This window comes from Sitophilus oryzae, unplaced genomic scaffold (assembly GCF_002938485.1).
Source record: "Sitophilus oryzae breed Bouriz unplaced genomic scaffold, Soryzae_2.0 scaffold_179_pilon_pilon, whole genome shotgun sequence".
Classification (NCBI taxonomy): Eukaryota; Metazoa; Arthropoda; class Insecta; order Coleoptera; family Curculionidae; genus Sitophilus; species Sitophilus oryzae.
In genome coordinates, this window is record NW_022146501.1 from 6,783,428 (window position 1) to 6,807,141 (window position 23,714).

Below are 23,714 nucleotides of genomic sequence, written 5' to 3' on the forward strand. Positions count from 1 at the left end.
GAGTAACACTTGTTTAATATAAATGTTTACCTATTAATAATCTTTGAAACCTTTGAAGAAGTTTAAGGCTAGGAGATTCAAAAGATTTTTGTGAAGAATTCTTTCCACCTGCGCAGTAATCTTTCAGTGACGTTTGTGTTAAATTACTGCTATTTCTGTAAAATAATATAACAAATTTAATGATCATATTATAAAAAAGGACATATTTCAAAAACTACTCAGTATAGATTGACATTATAGTGTTATAGCAACGGTAAAAAATAGAGCTCTCTCAAAAATATTTATAAAATAAATATATACCATCGAACATAAAAATATCACCAAATACAGAACCTTTTCTGAACACTGCGTCACCTTGTACTTACCTTATTAACTGTCTAACTAAATACAGCAACGGAATGGTGATGGGAGACGAGCCCAGTTCATAATTATCATCCACAGTTGCCATTTCTGAAATATCCACATTCAAAGACTCGTTCAGCGCCATCTCCAGGCCACCGTCAGCCATTAAGGACCACACTAGCAAATCTGTCATAAACCTATGACCAGACTTACACATTTTAGAATCGGAATCTGTAGAAAAAATATATAAAATCAACCTGTATAACTTAATAAAGAAAACTTATACCAGAATTGCCTGAGTTTAGCAACAAAGCTGACAGTGTTCTCGCACGACCATTGGCAGTAGGCAGTAGTGCCGACCAACCGGCTTGAAGCACCGCTTGTGCGGCCGCCTGGACCGTAGGTAGAATATTCGAACTGCTGGCCAAATGAACTACTCTTGATTTTATCGACGCCAACAATTTGGAATTGGCTCCCAAACCTTTAAGAGTAATTTTTGTTATATCATAGTAAATCATAATTATTGAATCCTTAAAATAAACAATATAATATAGCAATCACTGTTACAATACGACATAAATATATAAGATGAATTATATTTATGATTAAAGATAAAACGTAAATGCTTAAAGTTACTATAAAAATTAGGATTTTTAAAAGTAGTTCAAATGTACCACCATACATTTTCATCTGTACAATATATAAAACGTCTAGGGTTTTCATTTCTCGTATTTAGAATCATAATAACCAAAGTGTAATTTAGACAATCTAGTGATATGCTGACTATGCTATTTTTTCACAAATACAATATTATAACTAATACATATTTACCAAAATTCTTGGGTTCTATATTATAAATTACATTTACGATTAAAGTTAAAATATGATAAAAGTTCCTGTAAAAAATAGAATTTTCTAAAAGTAGTTCAAATGTACCACCGTACATTTTCATCTGTTCAATATATAAAACGATTAGAGATTACATTTTCTCTTATTTAGAATCATAATAACCAAAGTGTAATTTAGAAAATTTAGCGATATGCTGACTACTATATTTTTTACAAATACAATATTATAACTAATATTTACAAAAATTCTTGGGTTCTATATTATAAATTACATTTACGATTAAAGTTAAAATATGATAAAAGTTACTATAAAAATAGAAATTTTTAAAAGTAGTTCAAATGTACCACATACATTTTCATCTGTTTTCAATATATAAAACGACTAAAGATTACATTTATTCTAGTAAAATACTGAATATACTAGTTTTTTTTCTCACAAATACAATATTATAACTAATATTTACCAAAAGTCTTGGGTTCTATATTATTATTTATCACGCTGTGCAATTGCAGCTGAAGCAAATTGAGTGTGGAAACGGCGATACATTCTTTGTCTTGAGTTGATGGAGGAGACTGGGTCACCACATCCAAAAGTTGATCTAAATATCTAAAAAACAGTAATTTTTAAGGCTTTTTGAAAATTATAGATAATAATTCAGCAGTAACACTAAAATAATTGCGTACTTTCATTGCTTTTATTTACTTAAAAACAACTTTTCAAATAGATCTCTGACGGTAAAGTTCAAAAAGAGTTTCATAACAAGAAAAAAATCCTAAATTATTGACCCAGTTGAATGTTTGACCAGATACCCTGTGAAAGTGATAAGCATAAATAATTAAAGACGTATAGATCTGAGACTGTATTTACAGCCAACATTTTGACTGCCAACATTTTGAATGCGCGTATATGAAATTTAAAAAAAAATGAAGAAACGCATTACTAAAAATTGTATTAATCAATAATAAATATGTAAAAAGTAAAAATAAATATGTAAAAATTAAAAAAACGATTAAAAAAAGTCGCCTTGACTAGGATTCGAATCTGCCTTACTACGGCTACGAGGACTTGAAAGATTCTATGTAAAATTCTTACTTAAAAGATAATGTTTAGTGAAAGTACTTTTTTATTTATAAACATTTATTTAATTCTGTTTTTAGTATTTGTTTTTATAGCGGCAATATAGATACACTATCTGTAAAAATTTCAACTGTCTAGCTATAACGGTTCATAAGATAGACCTTTGTGACAGACGGACGGACGAACGGACAGCGAAGTCTTAGTAATAGGGTTCCCGTTTTTACCCTTTGGGTACGGAACCGTAAAAACAGTAAAAACATTTTAGGGTGGTATAATTTTTGTGGCATCGAGATTTTGACTAGTCTCTACTCAATAACGACCAATAATAGATCTATCTGTAATATTGTGTAAGTAAAGAAAAATATAAAGCGGATAAAAATTCAATTTTGCCTCTAAAATCAAGCACAAAATAAATTTACTTACTTGAAACTGTGTTCTGATAGATCTATAACGAATGGTATGTTTGTGGGTGGAGTAAAACTGTTAAGATCAGTCCATGCAAAGCTTTGAATCGGACCACAACAGATGCCTACTATTCTATGGCCTTTTAGCGAGTCTAGGACTCTGGGTTGTTGCACAAACGTTTCGTTAGTATCGGCTAAAAAGTAGTTAGTTGTTATTCGTTGCAAAATGTACAGCGCGTGGATTTGTAAAAGTTACAAAACAATATTTTGAGAAATACTTTTATTTAATAATAATAATAGCTCCCGTATATAGCGTTTAACGCCTTGGGAGTAACAAGGTACAGCTTGCCATACTAGAGCCGTTCGGTATACAAGGAAGGTAATGTGGCTAGCACTACGCTTCAACCGCCTATTAATACCTGAGGATTGTGAATCCCAAGTACTCATTTAAGGCTGAGTCGACCTAGGTACCCAAACTATTTTTATTTTAATAAAAATTGTCGGCTGATGAAATGCCGGGTGTGGGATTCGAACCCACTACCTTGAGATTGGTAGACGAGAGCCTGTACCTCTACGACACCGGGCACCTATACTTTTATTTATATATTAAAATAATCTTATTATGAAATAGAAGTGGAAACCGATTCTGCTACACAAGGTACAAATTCATCTTAAATAAGTGCAATATATTCCGGGCTGGTAGAACTCGATAAAAGAAACATATTTTCTCTTTACCGTTTTTCAAATAAGTCAAAAATATATAGAGTTATTTTACTTTCAAAAGTTCCAAAAAAATATATTTTTGCTGAAATGTTGAGAACCCCTGGATCTTTTCTAGGTTGTCTTTTTGAAAATTTATCCGTTGCAAAACCAGGCGAACCAGACCGGTAAACTACGGTAAAGGGCGGTTCCTGAAAAACATCGGTTTGATACGGAACGCTTTGGTAAAATATTGGAAACGTCAAATGTTGACGTTTTCTAAATTTCAATACCTCTATTATAAAATTTATCTTTTATGCATTTTTAATGTGCTTATTCTCTGCTTTTACGTTTGCTTCTTCTTTTCAATTAAGTTTAATATTGAAAAGTACTTTATTAATAAACTGTTAAACTCGTTAGACAGCTCAAGTGAAGATTTGCAGGTCCAATATTAAAACAGATCAATAATAAATAAACAAATCTAATCAATATTTATATTTTTATAGCTTACAAAACATTCACGATTGCTTGTCTTGTTTTTCATGTTTTCTTTAAATGTTTCTGACTGTAAGAAACAATGGTTGCATGATAAGTTTAAATGGTCCTAAAAAGTCATTCTATTTAGTTAATGAAATTTATTTACCCTTACTGCCTACCTCCATTGCTTTTGGATGTAAATACAAAATATTATTACAAATTTTAGAAATTAAATGAGAATTTCACTCAAACTTCCAATATTTGCTTGATTTCTGTCACATAAATGACACTGATTGACAAACAAAACCAGCAAAAACAGCCTTCTCGCGCTGGTTAGTTTGGTGACAGTTATAACCGAATTTTTCAGGAACCGTGTTCCGTAATAAGAAAACTTTCAGGAAACCGATAGAAACGGAACATAAAACCATAACCAAGGTAAGCAACGGAATACACCTTTCTACTACCTATGTTGCCATATTATCAAGAAATTATGGTTTTTAACAGAAAAAAATTCCAAAAAAATTGATTTATTTTTTCGCGAGAAAACCCTCAGAATCGTGTTACGGGGGTCAAATATACTACCTCTAGAAATATTTGCACCTTTTTAAGACTCACCCTGTAAAATTTACCACCCACTTTTTGCTCTCAGTTATGGATGTAAACCTTAAAATTTTATCAGAAGGCGTAGGAGCTGGAATAGAAGGGTTGGAAAAAGGAATAGTAAATAATAGAGACCCTAATCTAGTTAGAGCCTATGGGAACAATCTAATTTAGTTAGGATCAACCAAAAAAGACACCAAAAATGGACGTTTTTCCTTATGGCGTGAATTTTCTTTACATACATTTCACTCAACGATAATACCATTGTATTTTACAATGAAAAATCGACTAATACAGTTAAATCTTAATACCTACCGAACTTTATAATTAACCATACCTATTTGCTTGTTTTCGTTTTTGCCCCAACCAAAAACTTCTCCATCTGAGCTTAAAGCCAAACAATGCGATACTCCCACTGAAACAGAAACTATTTTCTTGTCCTGTAGCACCTCTACTACCTCCGGAGTCCTCACGTGATCTTCATTGTGATGGCCTAACTTCCAACCTTCACCCTGTATAATCATGACAATAAAAGAGGCCATTGTACTAATTATAATTGCATAAAATAAGTACATAGTTAGAAAAAGTTTTTCATAATGAAACCCAAAGATTTGAAGACAGTCAAGTTTCTGTGTCACTTTAAAAACTAAAGTAATCGCAAAACAATTTCGGATGCACGTGATCAACTTTGGGTGACAAGCGATGGCGACAGCGCTGCCAGATTGTGATGGAATTATGAGATGAAATCTTAATTTAAAATTGACAAACAATATATTTATTATATCATGTTTTAAAGAGTTTTACGTTTTATTTTTAATTTAATAGCTAATATTTTATTAATTAATTTTTTTATTTGTTTTATAGCTTATTTTACTTATTACATATTGGCAAGAACTAGTCCATTATGAAGATTATTCTAAGCGTTATTATGGGTTATTCATTTATTTATTTGCTGATGTACATCTTACAACGCCATAAGTGGTAATGTATAAAATCAGTAATCAGTAAGAGGGTGCTATTAAGGCAGAAACTAATAATCACAGAATTTAATAAAAACTAACTTTGAAAGTGGTATAATGTGCTTATCAATCAAACTTACTTCTCTGACTGCAGTCAAGAGTAATAATGAACCTTTATTGTCACGTTCTCGTTCAAATTGTTTATCAGGGAAGCTACAAGCTCTTTGCTTCCACTGTTTAAATGCTTCGGCATATTTTCAATACACAATTTCAAGAAATGCAATACAAAAACTCGAAAATTTAGTTCTTAAAAGTGCAATTTAAAAAAAAAGACTACAAAAATAGGCAAAAAAACGAGAATTGTTCACAAAGATTCAACAACAACACGATATTATACAAAATAATGACTGACAATTGTCAGATAATAAAGGACAATATTGCTGAACACAGCGCAATGTGACCAACCTAGCAATAATAAAATTCGGTTTAAACTAATTTTTGCAGCTTTAATCTAAATAAAATATCTGTTACTATCATTTGCACTATAAAGTAAAATGAACAGCTGCTCGGTATCTTAAACTGTACAACAAATTTAAACATTTTGCCAAAATTTCATTTAGTAAGGTTTATAGACTTTTTTAAAGTTTTGTACATAATACGTCTAGTAATTTACAATTTAAAAAATGTCTACAAGTTCTTTAGAAAATTATATACCTTTCCCCAAGTGTACACTTTTCCCTCAGCTGAAAGAGCTACACTGAAATGAGCTCCACACCAAACATTTGTAATTTCAACCTAAAAAAAAACATAAAATAAAAAAAAAACTTTCAAAAATCATGGAAACAAATATTACATCTTCCAATTTCTCGATCATTCTCGGTATTTTACTACCCTCAGCTCCGCCCCTTCCTAGCTTGCCGTAATCTCCATCGCCCCAGCTGAATACTCGACCCGATGATGTAACGCATAGAGTGTGGGCGTCGCCAGATCCCAGAGCCACGCCCGTCACATGGTGGCCGACCAATGAGAGCACGAGAGTGGGCGTGAGGAGGTCGTCAAAGGAGCCGTGGCCTAGGCGGCCATAGTTGCCACGCCCCCAGGTGTACAGGGTGCCGGAGTTTGAAATTGCAGCACTGCAAAATTTTTAATTTTAATTAACTTATTATAGGTTATGAATAAATAACTGTAAAAATGCAGTGTCTAATCGGCGGGAGGAAATCCAAATAATTACAGATAAGAAAAAATAATCTACTTTTGATTTAAAATAACAAACTTCAACTTTGTCATTGTCAGATTCTTACAATATTTTGATTTAGTCTAAAACTTGATTTTCATGCGTCTGTTATCCGTTGATACATAACCAATGAGATACAGGCCAGAGACATCGATCTGTGATGTCACCGCAATAGTCGGGCTTTTGAATTGTGCGATATGGTACTGCATATAGTTTCTGCATAAATAATCGTATTTATTGATAGTTTTGCCAGATATAAATATGAAAAATATTATACACAAAGGTATTAAAAAATAACATTAACTTTTTATCGCGTTAAAGTAATTGAATAGCATTAAAATTTAGATCTAAAACACGAATATTAATATGAAATAAACAACAGAATAAAATCCAGATAATAAAAAGCATGTCCTAAAATTGCGTTAGCGAGTATTTAACAGCTAGTAATAATATACCTTGTGATAAAGTTTCCAAATATTAAAAAATTTGAAAATTATACTTTATCGACAAGTTAAGAAAATGTATTGTATATGATAAGGGCAGAATACATTTTAAAGTTTAATTAAAAATAATTGTAAAAATTTGCCTAACATATTTAAAAAATGTGGATATCAGGTAGAATTAACTATTATCATTAAGTAATTTGTAGTTCGATGTTCAAGTAACCATTTCCATAAATCGTAAATAAAAAGATAAAGATATTTTTTTATATAAAATACTGAAATAAAGTACAATTCATTTAATTTCTTTAAAATATATTGCCATTTCATAATAATAATAATAATTTTCAATATTTATTTCATCCTGAATTTCCAAATCTTGTTTTCTTTCATCGGAATGTTTTCTCTTTATGGGAACATGCACAGTCATATAAGAGGGTTGATTTGGAAAAATTGTAGGCACATCATCTTCTGTAGGTTTTGGACGTGACTTAGTTACAGTTAATATTGTTGGAAAAGAGAATGTAGACAGATCCTGAGTACTTATTATAATTGCTGCTACAAGGCACAGGCACAAAACAATGTAGCGGCATTTTTTATTTCACAAAGTAAAAATAAAGAAACGACAACTGTTTTACCTAAAAATACACGTCACTTACGTTGGTTTAACACTATACACTAACACTAACGCTATTATGTTTTTATATAAATTCCCCAACTTTTTCCTAGCCCGGACACACAGCCGACATTGCCGGTGTTACTATAATTTTTACCGAAAGTACGGGTTTTTTTCGCGGGTACGATGTTATGAATCGGATCTAGATAGTTCACTATTAACTCAAAATTATTTAGTATAATTTGATTAGCATAGAAACACGTAAAAAACACAGATTTGTTGCGAAACTAATGAAAACAATTGGTTTGTTTACGATTACTAATTCTCGACCACTTCGGTAGAACTGTCAAAACAGTCAGGCCTTGAATATGACGTTAGCCACGGTTGATACGAATGGTCGTAGCGTTTTCGCGCCACTTTTCATACGTAAATTTTTACTCCAGCCCGTCAACAGAGAAAGATCGTACGATAACGGACGTTTTGACACTCTTTGACAAGATAATCTAACATTAATAAAAATATAATAGTACAAGAGCTAGCAACATCGAAAAAACGAGAATTTTAAGAAAGCTGGTTCTTTAATATATCTGTTGCAATGCTCTCCTGAACAAAGTGCGGGCCGTCTGGCTGCCGGTAGACTACTGCGGTTCACTACTGCGCATCACATATGTACAGGGTATCCCATTTTCGTGTGTTTGATGGGATTTCTCGTTTATAAGTAGAGATACAATGATGCGATTTTCACATTACTCTACTTTTTTATGAAACTAAATATGCTACACATAAGTTTCTAGACTCCTTGGTTCTTGAAATACAAGGCAAATTTGTGATGCGCAGTAGTGAACAGATTTTGAATACAGATATGATGTGCAGTAGTGAACGCAACGTCTACCGGCAGCCAAAGGGTCACCACTCTGTTCAGGAGAGCATGACAAAAGATATATTAAAGAACCACCTTTCTTAACCCTTAACTGGTCCGGCGTCGTCTGACAGACTACGCCAAATAATTAACTCAGTCTCATTAGTTACTAGGACCGCCCACACGATTGGCGTTCTAGCTAATCCTTCCCCTCTAGGTCATCAACTGATAGCCATATTTCTGCCCAAACTGGATTAGTTTTTTAGAAGTTCTGGAAGAAGTTACTGAAGCCGTAGTCTCGCAGACGACTCCGGACCGTTTGTGTAAAATTTTATGTGTGACAAATTTCTGTAAAATATAACCGGGTCTTCGAAAAAAGTGCGTTTGGGAGACTCTAGTTATGAGGAAACTATTAAAATGATATGATGAGGACTGTGACAGTGACAATATGACAATCTGCCAGACAAATGCATTTGACAATGTTAAATATTCCACGAGAAATACACTTTACAATTGGTAGAATAATTGCAATTCATGTACAACCAGAAGACGCATACGGAGATATTTTTATCCTAGAGTTCTTATCCTAGTCAAAGACAACGTTATGTCCTAGTTAATTATTTTTAATGCCTAGAATGTACGAATCCATTTTGTAAAACATGTCCAGAAAAACGATGAAATTTGTCTCATGCTGCAACTAAAAACTTTTTCTTTAACTCCAGTTTTATAAGTTATTTTTTTTACCATATAGTATTAAAAACTTATTTCTATATTGTAATGACTGTTAGTAATTTGGTTTTATTTTTAGAGCTTAGTATAAACCAATATTGTTTTTTTCCAAATTTATATGTATGTTGTTTTATTTTGTACTATATTTTCTGAAAATTTATATTAATTGATCCCATTTTTGTCTAGATTAGTTTAATAATATATAATATAATATGTAATGAAATAAAAATTTGTTATTTTTTAGTTTTTGTATGTTATTTGGATTTTTAGAAGGCGTAGTCCTACAGACTACGCCGGACTGTTTATGATACATATTTATTACCGGACCAGTTAAAGGTTAAAATTCTCTCTCGATAACGTTGCTAGCTCTTAGACTATAAGTAAAAGAGCGAAATCGTTATGGACGTGAAAATATAAAATGACAATCACGAGCAAATCGTATATCCGATGAACGGAGGCATGAAAATGCAATAAATTTAAAAACTGCGTAATTTTCTAACCTATCAAAGTCTTTAAATTCAACCAATAAGATTAATATCGTATCATCGTATCGTCGGATAACAGATGCATGAAAATCAAGCTTAAGACTTCTTGGATATTTTATTGGTACATCCCAGATGAATTAATTTTATAAGGATAAGAAAAACAAAACCGGTAAAAGTTTCAAATAATTTAAACAACACATATTATTACCTGTAAGTAGCTCCACATTCTATAAAAACGATATCTTTTCCATTCAATGCCTCTATTTGAGTTGGTTCATCTTTAGCCAGTGTATCTCCATGACCTAAGAGAAACATTTTATAATTTATTTAAAAAATTTATATAATTATATTTTTAAACCTAATCGACCAGCATCCCCATTGCCCCATGAATACACTGTCCCATCTTTCTCCAGAGCCATATAGTGTTTTCCTTCTACATGCGCTGATATCATGATGATCTCCTTGTTTTTCAGCGTCTCTATTTGTTGGGGACACTGTGTTTCTGACGTGTAATATACGAAATACACTGCACCAGTGCGAGTCAAAAGCAATAGGCCTGTTAAATTATATTATTAATATCAATTAAACACATGTAGTTATTTACTAATACCTCTTTCTGAGCATTTCAGTTGTTTAATGCTTAACTCCGCCAAGGATTCGCACGTCTGAGGACCGGAGTTCGAGATCCAACTTAGCCATCCCCAGCCCCATAGTTTTTGGCCATTTATTTGAGAAAGATTCTAAAAAAAATGTATAATGTAACCTTTGAATAAGAAGACTAAGGAAGGAGCATATCAAAAATCTTAGGTACACCGCGATGGGCCTCAAATATGGCCGACTTAAATTCCGGTTTATCAGTGTCGTTCTAATTTTATTTAAAAAATGTAAAACTATGATGTAGGGTAGACGTGGGGTAGACTCAATAATTTGTTGTTTTATTTTACAGTGTGAATATATGTTGGTAGTTATTAAAATTGTTATAAAAATATATAATTCTAATAAAAATAGACGTTATAATAAGTATTTATTAACACAAACATCCGATACGCTACTGAAGCAGGTAAGTCAAATTAACGTATCTAAATTCTTTGACATCTAATCTTTGACAAGTAATAAATAAAAGCTAAAATGCAAGAAAAATATATAATTTAGTTAATTTAAGTGAATTTCATAAATGATCGGTTTACTACACGTATGTATATTATATAGTCACTTACTAGCGAAAAGTTGTTCCATTATTTCACTCAATTTTTGCCGAGATCTACCGCACGCTACACAACCAACTATTTTAGAGTCTTTTTCGATAAATCGCGATAGTGTCACTGTTAATTTAAGTTCTGCCACAATTTCCATCGAGATTTACTACCTTTATACAACTATCAGTAGTAGAATAAATAATAAATAACATAAAATAAGCTCCGTAAAGACTGACAAATCCACAAAATTTCAAATCAAATTCAAATTCAAATGTGTCAAATGAATCGTCAAACAGAACTGTCAAGGATCCCCACCCTAGAGTGCTTTTATGGTGCCTTTTCCGCCCACCATGCATGAATACATGGATAGCATTATGCTCCTTCCTTAGTCTTCTTATTCAAAGAATGTAACACATAATAAAAAGTCTGTACTATCTGTGGTAGTATCCACAGATCTTATAAACTTCGTGGATAAAGCTATGCCATAAGTTTATTGCACACAACTTTGTTTATTGTTATTTTTTATATACCAACCTTGTTAAAAGACAAAGGGGGTATGTGTGGCTCAGCTAGCAGATCAAGTCTAGACATAACAAAAACGCAAGCTTGCTTCAAGTCGATTTCGTAGGATTCCTCGTCGGGCAACTCTAGAAAATCCAGAAAAAACTTCGTGCAGCTCGTATCACCGTCCTCAGATTTTTCTTTGAGTGAAAAGGTTGACTGTTGGGCGGGTATTTCCGAAAATCGGTAAAGGAATGGAAGAAGGGGTGCGCTGGCATTATCTACAGACGATCTGAAATAAAATTAAGACATTTTTATTGTAAAGTTATTATTGGACACAAACTCTTGCTACAATAAACTAATGCAATGAAACCAAAATAATACTGTACCGGTTGCGTCTGAAAAGTGGCTCACCACTATAATTTTTTTATTTTTTCATGTAAAAAAACGATATTTGGTCCGTTAGTATATGACATAAATTAGGATTGATTGACATATCAATTGTTTTTGGTTACTTCCTGTTTCACCGGAAATGACTACAACTTTTGATTTTTGAACGGCACCATCGGTATATTTTTACTTTATTCGATAGAAAATGACACTCTGAATAGAATTACATATGTATGTCAACTTTCGTTTTAAAAAATCGTATTTTAAATTTCAATCTAGAGTGCCATGGCTGTGTTAAAAACATTAAATTTTAATCAAGGAGCCTTGGAAAAATAGATTTGATCCTCTAATGTTTTCATGTTTTCTTCTGGGCCGGTTAAAAGATGCCCAAATCGTATTTTTAATCATATCTCAATTTTTGCAAACGGAACAAGGGTCGCCCATTAGCATATTTGGAAAAAGCATTTTTTACAAATAATTTGGTACCACACACTTGGTATTTCGAGACAAATTGTCGTTGTGAACCGCACGTTACAATTTAAAATATGGGAAAGTGTCACAAAAGTTGACATATGATATGTCATTCTATTCAGAGTGTCATTTTCTATCGAATAAAATAAAAAAATGCCGAGGGTGTCATTTAAAGATCAATAGTGGTAGTCATTTCCGGTGAAACAAGTGACCAAAAACAATTGAATATGTCAATAAATCCTTATTTATGCCATTACTAACATAACAAATCTCGTTATTTTATCTAAAAAAAAAATTTAAAATAGTCATAGGAGTGGCCTACTTTTGGGACGCACCCGGTATATTAAATTTACCCATATTACCAGCAAAAAATATAATTGTTAACAGAGCTGCAACAAGTCAGTTTCAAAAAGATTTAAATCTTATGTCTTAAGTCATTTCTAAAATCAAAATGATTTAAATCCATATTTAAATCTAAAGTCTTTGACTTAAATCATTTTCTTTCAAGTACCTATTTTTTAATGTTAATATAAATTTTCTTATAATACCGATTTTCTTATATGTATTACCTATATTAATTTTTGAAATGAAACTTCTTTACGCGCGATGGGAGTAAAGATTCAAGGACATGACACGACACGACGCACAGTGCTTCGTCCCACGGACAAAAATCGAAAAAAAAAAAGTTAAAATTTACTAATATCTGAATATGTAATTTTATACTTATAGCAATGTTCAACCATCCTGTATATTATTTTTCATAAACAGCGTTTTTTGTTAGCAAATATTTTCACTAAAAATAAATTTTGCGATCATTATCTTATCAGTGAAAAGAATAACATTCATAGTAGTTCTGTATATTATGGAGTTAAGCGGTACCTACTTACTAATTGAAAGCCACTATGGATATTGTTAAACACACACACACACAAGGTATGTACTTTAAATTTATTTCTAAACAAGTTCATGATTGTTTAGTTTTTATTTATTTTTTAAGATGATTCTTAAATGGGTATAAAAATTTTACGTTTTCAAACTTCAAAAAAACATATCAAAACATATCGTATTTATTGAATATTTTTGTTGTCATATTCATACACTTTTAATTTTTGTATAGTTCACCTGCGTCTGCTTGCGACGAACTTTATTTTATGATGATTATTTATTTTTGGCTTGATCATAAGGACAAGAATTCAAAATTATTTGTATTTCAAAAAATGTGTTCTTTATTAGATATCGATGAACCTTCCAGTCAAATGAGACACCACTTGTGCCTGTAAAAAGCCCACTATGTTGGAGCGAAACGTCGCATAAAAAAAGTTTCCATATTTCAATTTATTATAAAACCTCATACCCAAGAAAAAGAAAAAATAATATATGGATATGGTCTATTAAAGAGGTAACTATTAACATCCGAACCTCTCATACCAACAAAAAGAACAGTAACAACGCGAAAAAGTAACATAATAGAAAATGATGTACAGAAATATCTTACATGTGAGGATACTTCATCTACCTGTGATTTGGATACTATAAATTTGGAAAATTCTGTCAGCAGTGATTCTTCTGAATCAGAGTAGTTACGATCGCATTTTGTTGTCCTAAAGTAAATTTATAGTATCTTAAGTTTTTTTTTAATTAAATATAACATTAATGTTTCTTTTTCATTAAAATTTTTATCTTATATTAGGCTTATATTGTAGGAATCATGTTCTAATGTTTTGATAATATAAATTATTATTTCCTTAGATGGAACACAGCTCCAACATTTTTATAATTTATAAGATTTTTTTTTCATAAACGTGGGACTAAGAACATCATCATTTAGTACAATGAGAGTACTCATCATTTGTGTCAAATAAACCTAGTTTAAATAAATTGCCTACAATAAAGGAGAAGTTTTGCATTTTTGTCCTCTAGAGCTATATGTTCGAAGCACTGTGCGACGCCGGCCGGCCGACTTGACACATGAGCTAGCAAGGAAAAAGTGGTAAGTCAATTAGGAAGTTGAGATGGGTCTTTGGAGCGTCGAAACTCGGCCCCTATGTGAGCTAGAGGGCTGAAACTCGGAATGTAGATGGAGCTCAAAGAGTCCGTAGTAGAGCATCTTTTCATGATATTTTGACGACGTTTCGTGCACTACCAAACCCCATTATCAATGAATCAAATAAAAAAATCGTCCGATTTAAATGAAATTTGGTATGTCGATAGATTGGACCAAGACCAACTTGACCGTGTACGACACGTGTCACTATGACAGTTATTTTGACGTAATAAACGTCAAAAGTTGATGTATAACAAATTAATGAAGTAAACGTATTCAAATTAAAAAATATTTCTGATGGTTTTCTGTTTTTATAAAATTAAATAGTTTTACCTATTATCAGCTAAGTGGACTCTTTTATCCCACAAATTCAACATCAACAATACCATCTCTAATACACCACTCAAAGTGCCTTTTTGCAGTGCGAATTCTAATAATATGTTCAAAGAGGTGTGTCGATCTTCTATTGGCACTACACAATTCTGTCTACCACTTGATACCTCGCTAAAAGAAAAACAATGTTAGTTTAACTCTTGATTAAAAATATTTATGTTCAATAAGCTTACCCTTCAACAACTTCCCTCAAAAACTTCGAAGATCTTTCTACTACTTCAAGCCACACAGGTGATATGTCTTTTTGGTTATAGAGTGTACATACTGGTAAAACTTTTAAGGCTTCTAAGGACTCGTTTAGCAGTTCACTACATAAGTCAATATCTTCGCCTGAAAATAAATATTATTATAGGATGACTATATACAGGGTGGCCCATTAGTGTGAGAAAGTCCAGTATCGTTGTTGTTGACAAAGGCATGAAAAAAGTTGTATTTAAATATTGCATGGTTTATAATGGTGTATATCCTTAAAACAACTTGTTGTATACAGCCCCCCCATCAAATATAACCTTTTTCCAAGCAAAAATGTCAAAAGTGGACATATGATATGTCATTCTATTCAGAGTGTCATTTTCTATCAAACAAAGTAAAAAAATACAGTGGGTGCCCTTTAAAAATCAAAAGTTGTAGTGACTGAAAACAACTGAATACGTTAATCAATCCTAATTTGTGTCATATACTAACACACCAAATCTCGTTTTTTTATCTGAAAAAATAAAAAAGTTATAAGGGTGAGCCACTTATCAGAAACATCCAGTATACCAGAAAAGTTAATTTTTTATTATTTTTAAAATTTTCAGTAAATAAAGCATAGCATGGCAACACTGCATACCTATTCAAACAAAAATAGTGTGAATTTGATGCTGTGTGAAGAAAAATAGGGGTTACAATTGAAAAAAATACAACTTTATCATTACTTTTTTGGGACACCCTGTACAAAACATAATATTTTTCGGATAAGTTGCAGATTTTTACAAATCATGCAACTTTTATTTGCAATGCACAGCAATACATTTAAAAAGTACTACTTAGGACATTTGTATCATCCTGCACATCTATAAAAATAATTTTGAAATGTGCCCTACTATTGGCATTATATTTTACAAAAAAAATGGAGCAAAAATCTCCAACAGTGAATCTGATATGGGGCTTTTCCAGAACACTGTATCGCCCTGTATAATATAAGAATACTTGTAAAATTATATATCTTTAAGCCTTACCTAACCTCCAAGCTCTTCTTAAGAATGCAAATGAAAAATTCAAAGCTGCTCTTGAACCTACTCTTGCTAAACTTACAGCTGGATCAATATTTGGGATCTATATAAGAACATAGATACATATTTTAACATTTAATCAACGTATATCTTTATATTCCTTACCTTGCAATTCCTAGCAACTGTCTGCTGTATAGAAATACTACTACTTTTATTATCAGGAACATCATTTAAAATTTTCAAATTATGACTTGAAACTGCATGATCGAAATCAACAGAATGAGGTACACGGTTCAATGCAATGAAATATCTCTTCATAATTAATAGTCTATAGTATAATCTGTTAGAAGATAGAGTGGAATGAGCTGCTTCGGAACACAATTGAGATTGCTCATGGTTGAGACTTACGATACACTGTTTTAGTTGATCTATACCTAAAATTTACAATAAGATTAAAATAATACATATCTTTAGGTCAGTTATTTATTAATGTATGATATTATACATACTAGGTTGAGGTCCCCAAGCCCACTGATCTAAAAGTGTTTCAATCAAGGGTACAAACTCCTTTTTATTCAAATTTTGTATCGCTTTTTCCGCATCTAATTTCTGACATGGTGTACAATTACATCCTGATTGAGGACCACAAATTCCATCGCAGCATGTACAAGTCAAGACCTAAAAGGAAAAAAATATGTAATGCTATTCTAGAGCTAACAGAAGATGTTTTATCCATTTAAAAATACTTACTCTCTGACTACAATAATATTTGCCAAATTCCCCCTCCTTAGACATAACACCGGCACTATTCAGCAGCCCCGTCGAGAATCCCCCAGTAAGTTCTCCATCGGATATTAGTCCATTCCAAACATTTACCAAATTCTCGTAACCATAAAATAAGTTTTCTACATTCATTTTGAGCCATTTTAAGTCCAGGCGAGGCTGGGCTCTAAGTTGAGCCTCGCAGCGAGACATGGCTGGAATTTTTCACTCAAAAAACTGGTGTTGAATTCATTTTTTGGCAAGACAACTTTTATTTTAAATGATATCTGTGTATACGGTTCGATAAACTTGACAGAAATCATAAAACAAAATTAACAGATGATTTTGACATTTTATAATTGTATCGGCAACCAGACAAACTAATTAACTGCTACATTTTTTAAAGATATTTTAATAGAAAAATATACTTATACATTTTACAATACGATAATGCTATTATACTTAAAGAAACGATATGTTTATTTTTTACATTACACAGAAGATTATTTAAAAATTTAAAATTTAAGGGAAATTTAAAATACAATATGAAATTTTAGCATTACGGACCTGCAACTACGATAGTGATGGGACATCGAAGTTAAGTATCGATGTTGCGCATCAAAAACAAACATCGATCTCTTAAAAACATCGGTTTTGAAGGAAACATCGATGTTTGATAGGCTTTGATGTTTAATAAATTATAATTTAATAATAATAATATTTATTTTTAAGACAGCTATGTACCGAATTTAATATTTTAAATTCAGTACATTTTTTAAAAAAACTAGTACAATCTAAAAAACATTGCGGCAACACTGCGAGTATATTCCTGTCCGGTTGCACTTAGGAATGGGCGATTATTGGAAAATAACCGGTTTTTAGTTAACTGGATAATTTCACTAGCTTCTACGTCCAACTAGTCAACTCGCATACCCGAGACATGTTGCCGTTTGTTGTCCCTTAATTTCGCAGTTCTGCACTTGAGTTCTGCACGCGCATGTACGATAATCGGTCGGGCCGGTATTTCGCGTGCAATCTAAACAAAAAAAACTTACCCCAGAGACTAACTAACGCAACCAAAACACGCCTACGGCTATTAGCTATTACCGATAGCTGTAAATAAATTAAAAAAAATAAAACAGCTGTAAATAAATAAATAAAATTAAAAATAAATAGGTAAAAACAGTTGTAAAGTTCTATATTTGTGGTACACGAACTTCTTGCAAAATTGGCTATAGCTAGGCATTACTTTCCGCCGTTCTTAAATCTATAGTAATACTCAGGGTGTCCCAGAAATAAGTGCAAATATTTTAACTGGTAATAGAGTTCAACCCCAGAAACACACCTATGAGGGTTTTTTCGCGAAAAAAAAATTGAAAATGAAAAAATAATTTCTTTATAATATTTCCTATAATATAATTAAACTTATTTCTGGGACACCCTGTATAAAATCCTTAACTGACTGATTCACTGAGATTAATTACGATCCTGCTCAAACCACTCAACGTAAGAAGCTCAATTTTGGCAAACAGGTTGATTCTAGGGTGTAGAGGTTCGATAAGAAGGGATTTTTCGAAATTCCAGTTCCAAGGGGGTGAAACCTTCCATCAAATATTACAATATTTTTTAATTAAAAAACGGTCAAGTTTCCGAAAAAACACTTAAAGACGTATATTTTATTTTGTTTTTTTACATATTTTAAGATTTTTTAAAAATGTATACAGGGTGTTTCGAAAGATCTGGTCATTGATTAATCACGATCCTGCTTAAAGCGCTTGACGTAAAAAGCTGATTTTTGGAAAACAGATTAACTTTAGGGTATAGAGGTTCGATAAGAAGGGATTTTTCGAAACTCGAACTCTAAGGGGGTGAAACCACCCCTCAAACATTAGAATATTTTTTATTTAAAAACCGGTGAGTTTTTCGGAAAAACTCTTAAACACGTATATTTTATTTTGTTGGTTTACATATTTTAAGATTTTTTTAAAAATTTATATAGGATGTTTTATAAAATATGACCATTGAGTAATGACGATTCTGCATAAACTGCTTGACGTTTAAAGCTAATTTTCGGTAAACGGATTGAGTGTGGGGTGTAGAGGTTCGATAAGGAAGGGTTCCTCGAATCTCAAATTTCAAGAGGGTGAAAACGCCCCTGAAATATTATAATATTTGTTATTTAAAAAACGGTTAGTCTTTCGGGAAAACGCTTGGACACGCATAATTTATTTTTTTTCCATATTTTGAATTTTTTTAAAAAATCATACAGGGTGTTCCAAAAAGTGGGGTAATTGATTAACCACGATTCTGCTTAAACTGCTTGACGTAAAAAGCTTATTTTTGGCAAACGGATTTTTCAAAAGTCAAATTCCAACGAGATGAAACTACCTCTCAAATATTACCAAGTTATATAATAATATCGCCATATTGTTTTTTTCTCATGCTGACATAAATGTGAGAAAATGTTATCCAGTTTGTATGTTAATGGAAATTATTTTGCTTTGCTTTATCATCACCGTTACAAATGATTAATTCGACGCGAACGAAGTCGCGGGTACAAGCTAGTGCGTTCATAAAATGGCGACAGCAATACAACGGCAACATTGTTGGGTATGCAAGTTGACTAGTGGGACGTAGAAACTATTGATAATTTCTGTTGTAGATTTAACCATTTAACCAAAGGTTTAACCTGATACCTAATAGATTTAAATGGTTATTGTAATAACCGGTTAATAAAATATTTTCTGAAAAAAAATTAACACCTACTATAATTTTTTAAAAGGAAAAATATAAAAAGAAAACAAATACATTTTTAAATATTTCTTTTACGTGAATCAAAGTTTATCTTCTAATGTAAAGGACCTTAAAAATACAAGTTAATTTCAATAATGGAATGAAGAACTGTAAACTGGTAGGCTTCTATTACGTTAATTGCTAACTCATTTTTTTTAATTTTTCAAGTAACACCTGATTTTTTATATATGAAAACAGGGTGTATTAGGAATAAAATTACCGGTTATCCGAATAATCGGTTATTTTTGCACATCCCTAAAACAGGTGTCTTCCGGTCTTCCATCTTTCATCTTTTCTTTGTCTGTCTATTTATTTGCATTGCATTTGCCAGTCCGATAGAAAACTTACCAGTAGCATACCGTTGAAATTTGGTACCGGTGTTTTCAAGGTAGGTGCATGTTAATATATAAGATATAAACAAAATTGCTACTTATATTTAATAAACAATGACAAATTTTAAATAATTTTCGTACTACTCAATTTAAAATTTATCAAAATAACTACGATATTCTGTGAGAAAAACGTGAAATAATCCCTTGTCGGTATAACCCCTTGTCTATTGTCTCCATAAATTGAATTTAAGATATTTATTTAATTTTTTATGCGAATTGTTCAGTATTAGCATTGTTGAGAATACGTTATATTTTTTGCTGTTTACAAAATTATATATAGTTCTATTTTTAAGTTTGGAGTCTCTCAATAGAATCAAAATGGAGCAAATAAAATGGAGGAGAAGTTTAGATTATAATTCTAGATATCTAGAGACACGTGGAGAAAATAGAAGAGGCAACGAAAATTTCAAGCATTTTTTAACAAAAAATCTTACTCATATTTAGTGATTCTTTAAAATAAACGTGAAAAACAAAGACCTAACCACGTGTTGACGACCTAATGTAGTACAAGTTTCTATGGCTAACTATTGTTTTTAAATTCAAAATTTATTACCATCGCAACTATTCAAAACTGAAATAAACCGTTAAAACAGTCCGCATCGATATTAAAACAATGAACACCGCTGGCGATAAAAAACATCGATCGACATTGCCCAACACTAGACTCTGATTGACGTTTTGTTTTAGATTTTGTCAAAAGTCAAAATTTGGTTGGTAATTTTCTGAAAAAGAAAACAACAAAAACGAGAATATTTAAACAACCAACACCGATGTAAATAGACGAAGATGCTAGAGGAAAATAGATTTTTATATTTACACAAAATATAATAGTTTACAGTTTTGAGTAAGTGCTTGTTCGAATTAATCGAATTTTTGGTCTTGCTATGTTGATCACAATGTTGACAGTGTGTTAAATGTTAAAAGCTCCTTGTATTTATAGCATATTTTATGAGCTTTTTTATTGTATTTTATTTATATTATAAGGCGGCATTAAACCGATAAATGCAGAATTACATATTGTATGGATTATCCATTAGATATTGTGTAGATGTTTATAACATAAATATTATTTTTACAGATCGTTATGGAGGATACTTTGAGTGCAGAATCAATTGAATCATTGCCGACAAGTGAGGAGTTTGAATTTCTGTCCGATAAACCGGGAGCTAGCAAGACGCCAACATTATCTTTTGCCGGAGGCCTTAACGAATTAAGAGAAGCTTTAAGAGAGGTATAACATAAAGAGAATACAATAAAGTTGGCATGCACGTCATAGACTTTCGAAACTATTGCTAAATTAAATCTCGAATAAATAAAATTTTGTTTGAAACTTAAAAAACAGCACACTGTCCCATCAAGTAAACAAATTAGCTGATAAAAAAGGCTTTATGTTGGTAGTCATGGCAAATACCGTCTGTTGTCATAAGAATCTTCTTTGCAAATCTGATATTGGTCATTTTTATCCGATATTGATTTTGTTAATTTTTTCTAATCTGACTGTCAGTTTCAATTTTATTCTTTGACAAACTTGAAGTTAAATTTGCGTTTTATTTAGTTAAAACTTTGATCTTCGTTGCAATAAAACGCTGTAATTGCAATAAGTACTCTGAATCAGTAATTTGTCTCATCTCTACTCAATTATTTTGAACAAGAGAGAGTACACAGCAAGCCCTTTTTAGCTGTTAAACTGCATAGAAAGGTAAAAATGGATATTGTTACTTAAGTTTTGCAGCTTTTACTGAAAATACGTAGATCTTTCAGCATGTTTTAGCTGCTCTCCATATCAGTTTAAGACTAGTAGTAGAATCTCACAAAAAGAGCAGACTAATGTTAATCAAACATTTTTTGGCTTTCATTCAGGAAACTTGCTAATAACTTATTAATTAGAATTTTGTTTGTGTAATAACCATAGACAAAGTAATAATTTAGATATAAAAAAATTGTATATATTATATTGTGTCTAAAATTGATTTTAAATGTCTGAAATATTACGAATTTTATTTAACCCTTATCAAAAGTCGAAGTAAAAAAAGTAACTGTACAACATTAGGACGTGCATTCACATATTTTAATGATGTGCACGACAACTGTTAGTGATTTTCATATATATTTTTATTTGTATTGATAATCTATGAAATAATACAATAACCGACACAAAAAACGAACACCATAAAATTCTCCTGTATTTTAAAATTTAATATTTTTTCTTCTGGTGGGTCAGTTTTTATGATTTTTTAACCAATTTGTAGCTCAATTATTTGACTATTATACAAGGGAAAAAAATGTTTATATTTTAGCAAAAGATCAGAGATCAGAAACATCATGGGGAATTGTTTAACAGAATAAGGAATTTAAAAAAATTAAGGTGCATTTCCTCTTAATAGTTTGTTTTTTGGTTTATCTTGATAGCTTTATTTTTATTGAAGATACAACATTTTAGTATTAAAAGGATGCCTTTGCTTTTGGTCCTCATCAATATACCTAAAAAATAGTGTTTATCGTTTTTTTTTGTCACTGTTGTTAAGAAGTCATATTATTATTGCTTGTGTTAGCAGTTCCTCTAGCAAAGATGGTTTTAAGTTAAGAATTTTCTAGTTCAAAAAAGAAAAGGGAAATTTCAGTTAAAATTACGGCGTACAAAAGTTAAGTAATATACAGGGTGTAACATTTAAAAAAAAAACAAGAAAAAGTGCTTAATATTTTAACAATTTTGACATTATATTTTAAACACCATGTATAATTTACGAATAAGATATGTACCAATTGTAAAACAAAATTAGCAGACTTTTGATTGCGTGACATCTTTTATATTTTTAATATATTTTTAAATGTTGCAAAATATATTTTTATATTTATTAATTTCTCTGGAACTATTGAAATAAATTTAATAATAACTTAGGATTATGTAAAGTGATGAGGAAGGAAGTCAAAAAGCAAAAATATGCAGGGTGTTCTGTTAAAAAAATTACCCTCACCTACTGATACTTTTTTGAGACACCCTGTTTTTTTTCCTCAATATTAAGGGAGGAGACAGGGGGGACTTCAGGGTCTGAACTCCCCTCCCCTTCTTGAATTCAGTCAAGTAATACGAAATTATTAATTTGTTTTGTCACAAACGACTCTGGAATATGTACTTTGAGTAAAGTTTTGAGTCTAGCCCCCCTGCAACAGAACTTATGCATAACTATTGCATAAGGAAAATTAGATCAATATTGAGTTTTTGTAAAAAATTGGTTAAATTTTAAGGTCCTTCAAGAACCACTTACAATGGACGATGCCGTAGACGGTGCTCAGTTCGTCAAAAAAGTGGGTCAGTCTACTTTTTATAGCACCCCTATAACTTTAGGGCAAGACCCGCTGACTCAGGAGTTAAGTCCGACAGAAAAACAGGATTCAATGAAGACGGATAACAGCTCTGAGAATGAAGAGGAAGCTAACAGTAAGTAGAAAATTTTCATTTTTCATTGAAACCCTATATTTTTAATATTTGATAGTGATGGCAATTATTGTTAATCTTATTCTAATAATGCATCAACAAATTTGTTAAATTTTAGATACGGTGTTTAAAGATATTTTTTATCAGTATTTAATTCTTAAATAAATATTTCAGAGAGTACAGGGTGTCCCATTCTCGTGTGTTTTATATGGTTTTCACATTACTGTGCTACTTTCTTATAAAACTAAAGACGCTACACAGAAATTTGACATAGCCCTTCTAGTTGCTGAATATATACAGGATGTTCCATTTAAAAGAAATAAGTTTGAGTCATATTTCGAAAATGACTAGG

The 23,714-nt window shown here is 31.4% G+C and overlaps 2 protein-coding genes across 6 annotated transcripts in view; one reads left to right on the forward strand and one right to left on the reverse strand.

Annotated features, from left to right (window-relative positions):
• The window catches only part of LOC115882783 (E3 ubiquitin-protein ligase HERC2), a 90,535-nt gene extending 73,473 nt beyond the window's left edge, over positions 1 to 17,062 (reverse strand). The window contains exons 1-18 of the mRNA XM_030901024.1: positions 16,730 to 17,062; positions 16,489 to 16,657; positions 16,145 to 16,413; positions 15,986 to 16,082; positions 14,939 to 15,095; positions 14,706 to 14,876; positions 11,501 to 11,759; positions 10,381 to 10,510; positions 10,129 to 10,326; positions 9,979 to 10,072; positions 6,261 to 6,540; positions 6,122 to 6,202; positions 4,786 to 4,960; positions 2,692 to 2,866; positions 1,655 to 1,797; positions 629 to 823; positions 366 to 573; positions 31 to 155 (exon numbers count right to left, since the gene is read on the reverse strand). Coding sequence (XP_030756884.1) covers positions 31 to 155; positions 366 to 573; positions 629 to 823; positions 1,655 to 1,797; positions 2,692 to 2,866; positions 4,786 to 4,960; positions 6,122 to 6,202; positions 6,261 to 6,540; positions 9,979 to 10,072; positions 10,129 to 10,326; positions 10,381 to 10,510; positions 11,501 to 11,759; positions 14,706 to 14,876; positions 14,939 to 15,095; positions 15,986 to 16,082; positions 16,145 to 16,413; positions 16,489 to 16,657; positions 16,730 to 16,954 — 3,151 coding nt within the window. The 5' untranslated portion in view covers positions 16,955 to 17,062. The remainder of the gene's footprint in view (positions 1 to 30; positions 156 to 365; positions 574 to 628; positions 824 to 1,654; positions 1,798 to 2,691; positions 2,867 to 4,785; positions 4,961 to 6,121; positions 6,203 to 6,260; positions 6,541 to 9,978; positions 10,073 to 10,128; positions 10,327 to 10,380; positions 10,511 to 11,500; positions 11,760 to 14,705; positions 14,877 to 14,938; positions 15,096 to 15,985; positions 16,083 to 16,144; positions 16,414 to 16,488; positions 16,658 to 16,729) is intronic.
• Positions 17,063 to 19,871: 2,809 nt separating this feature from the next.
• The window catches only part of LOC115882903 (rab GTPase-activating protein 1-like), a 59,905-nt gene continuing 56,062 nt past the window's right edge, over positions 19,872 to 23,714 (forward strand). For 2 of the 5 annotated variants that reach the window (XM_030901164.1, XM_030901166.1), the window contains exons 1-4: positions 19,872 to 19,922; positions 20,614 to 20,770; positions 21,005 to 21,157; positions 23,173 to 23,365. In XM_030901164.1, coding sequence (XP_030757024.1) covers positions 21,011 to 21,157; positions 23,173 to 23,365 — 340 coding nt within the window. In that variant the 5' untranslated portion in view covers positions 19,872 to 19,922; positions 20,614 to 20,770; positions 21,005 to 21,010. The remainder of the gene's footprint in view (positions 19,923 to 20,613; positions 20,771 to 21,004; positions 21,158 to 23,172; positions 23,366 to 23,714) is intronic. The other 3 variants (XM_030901168.1, XM_030901167.1, XM_030901165.1) reach the window with 2 other exon arrangements.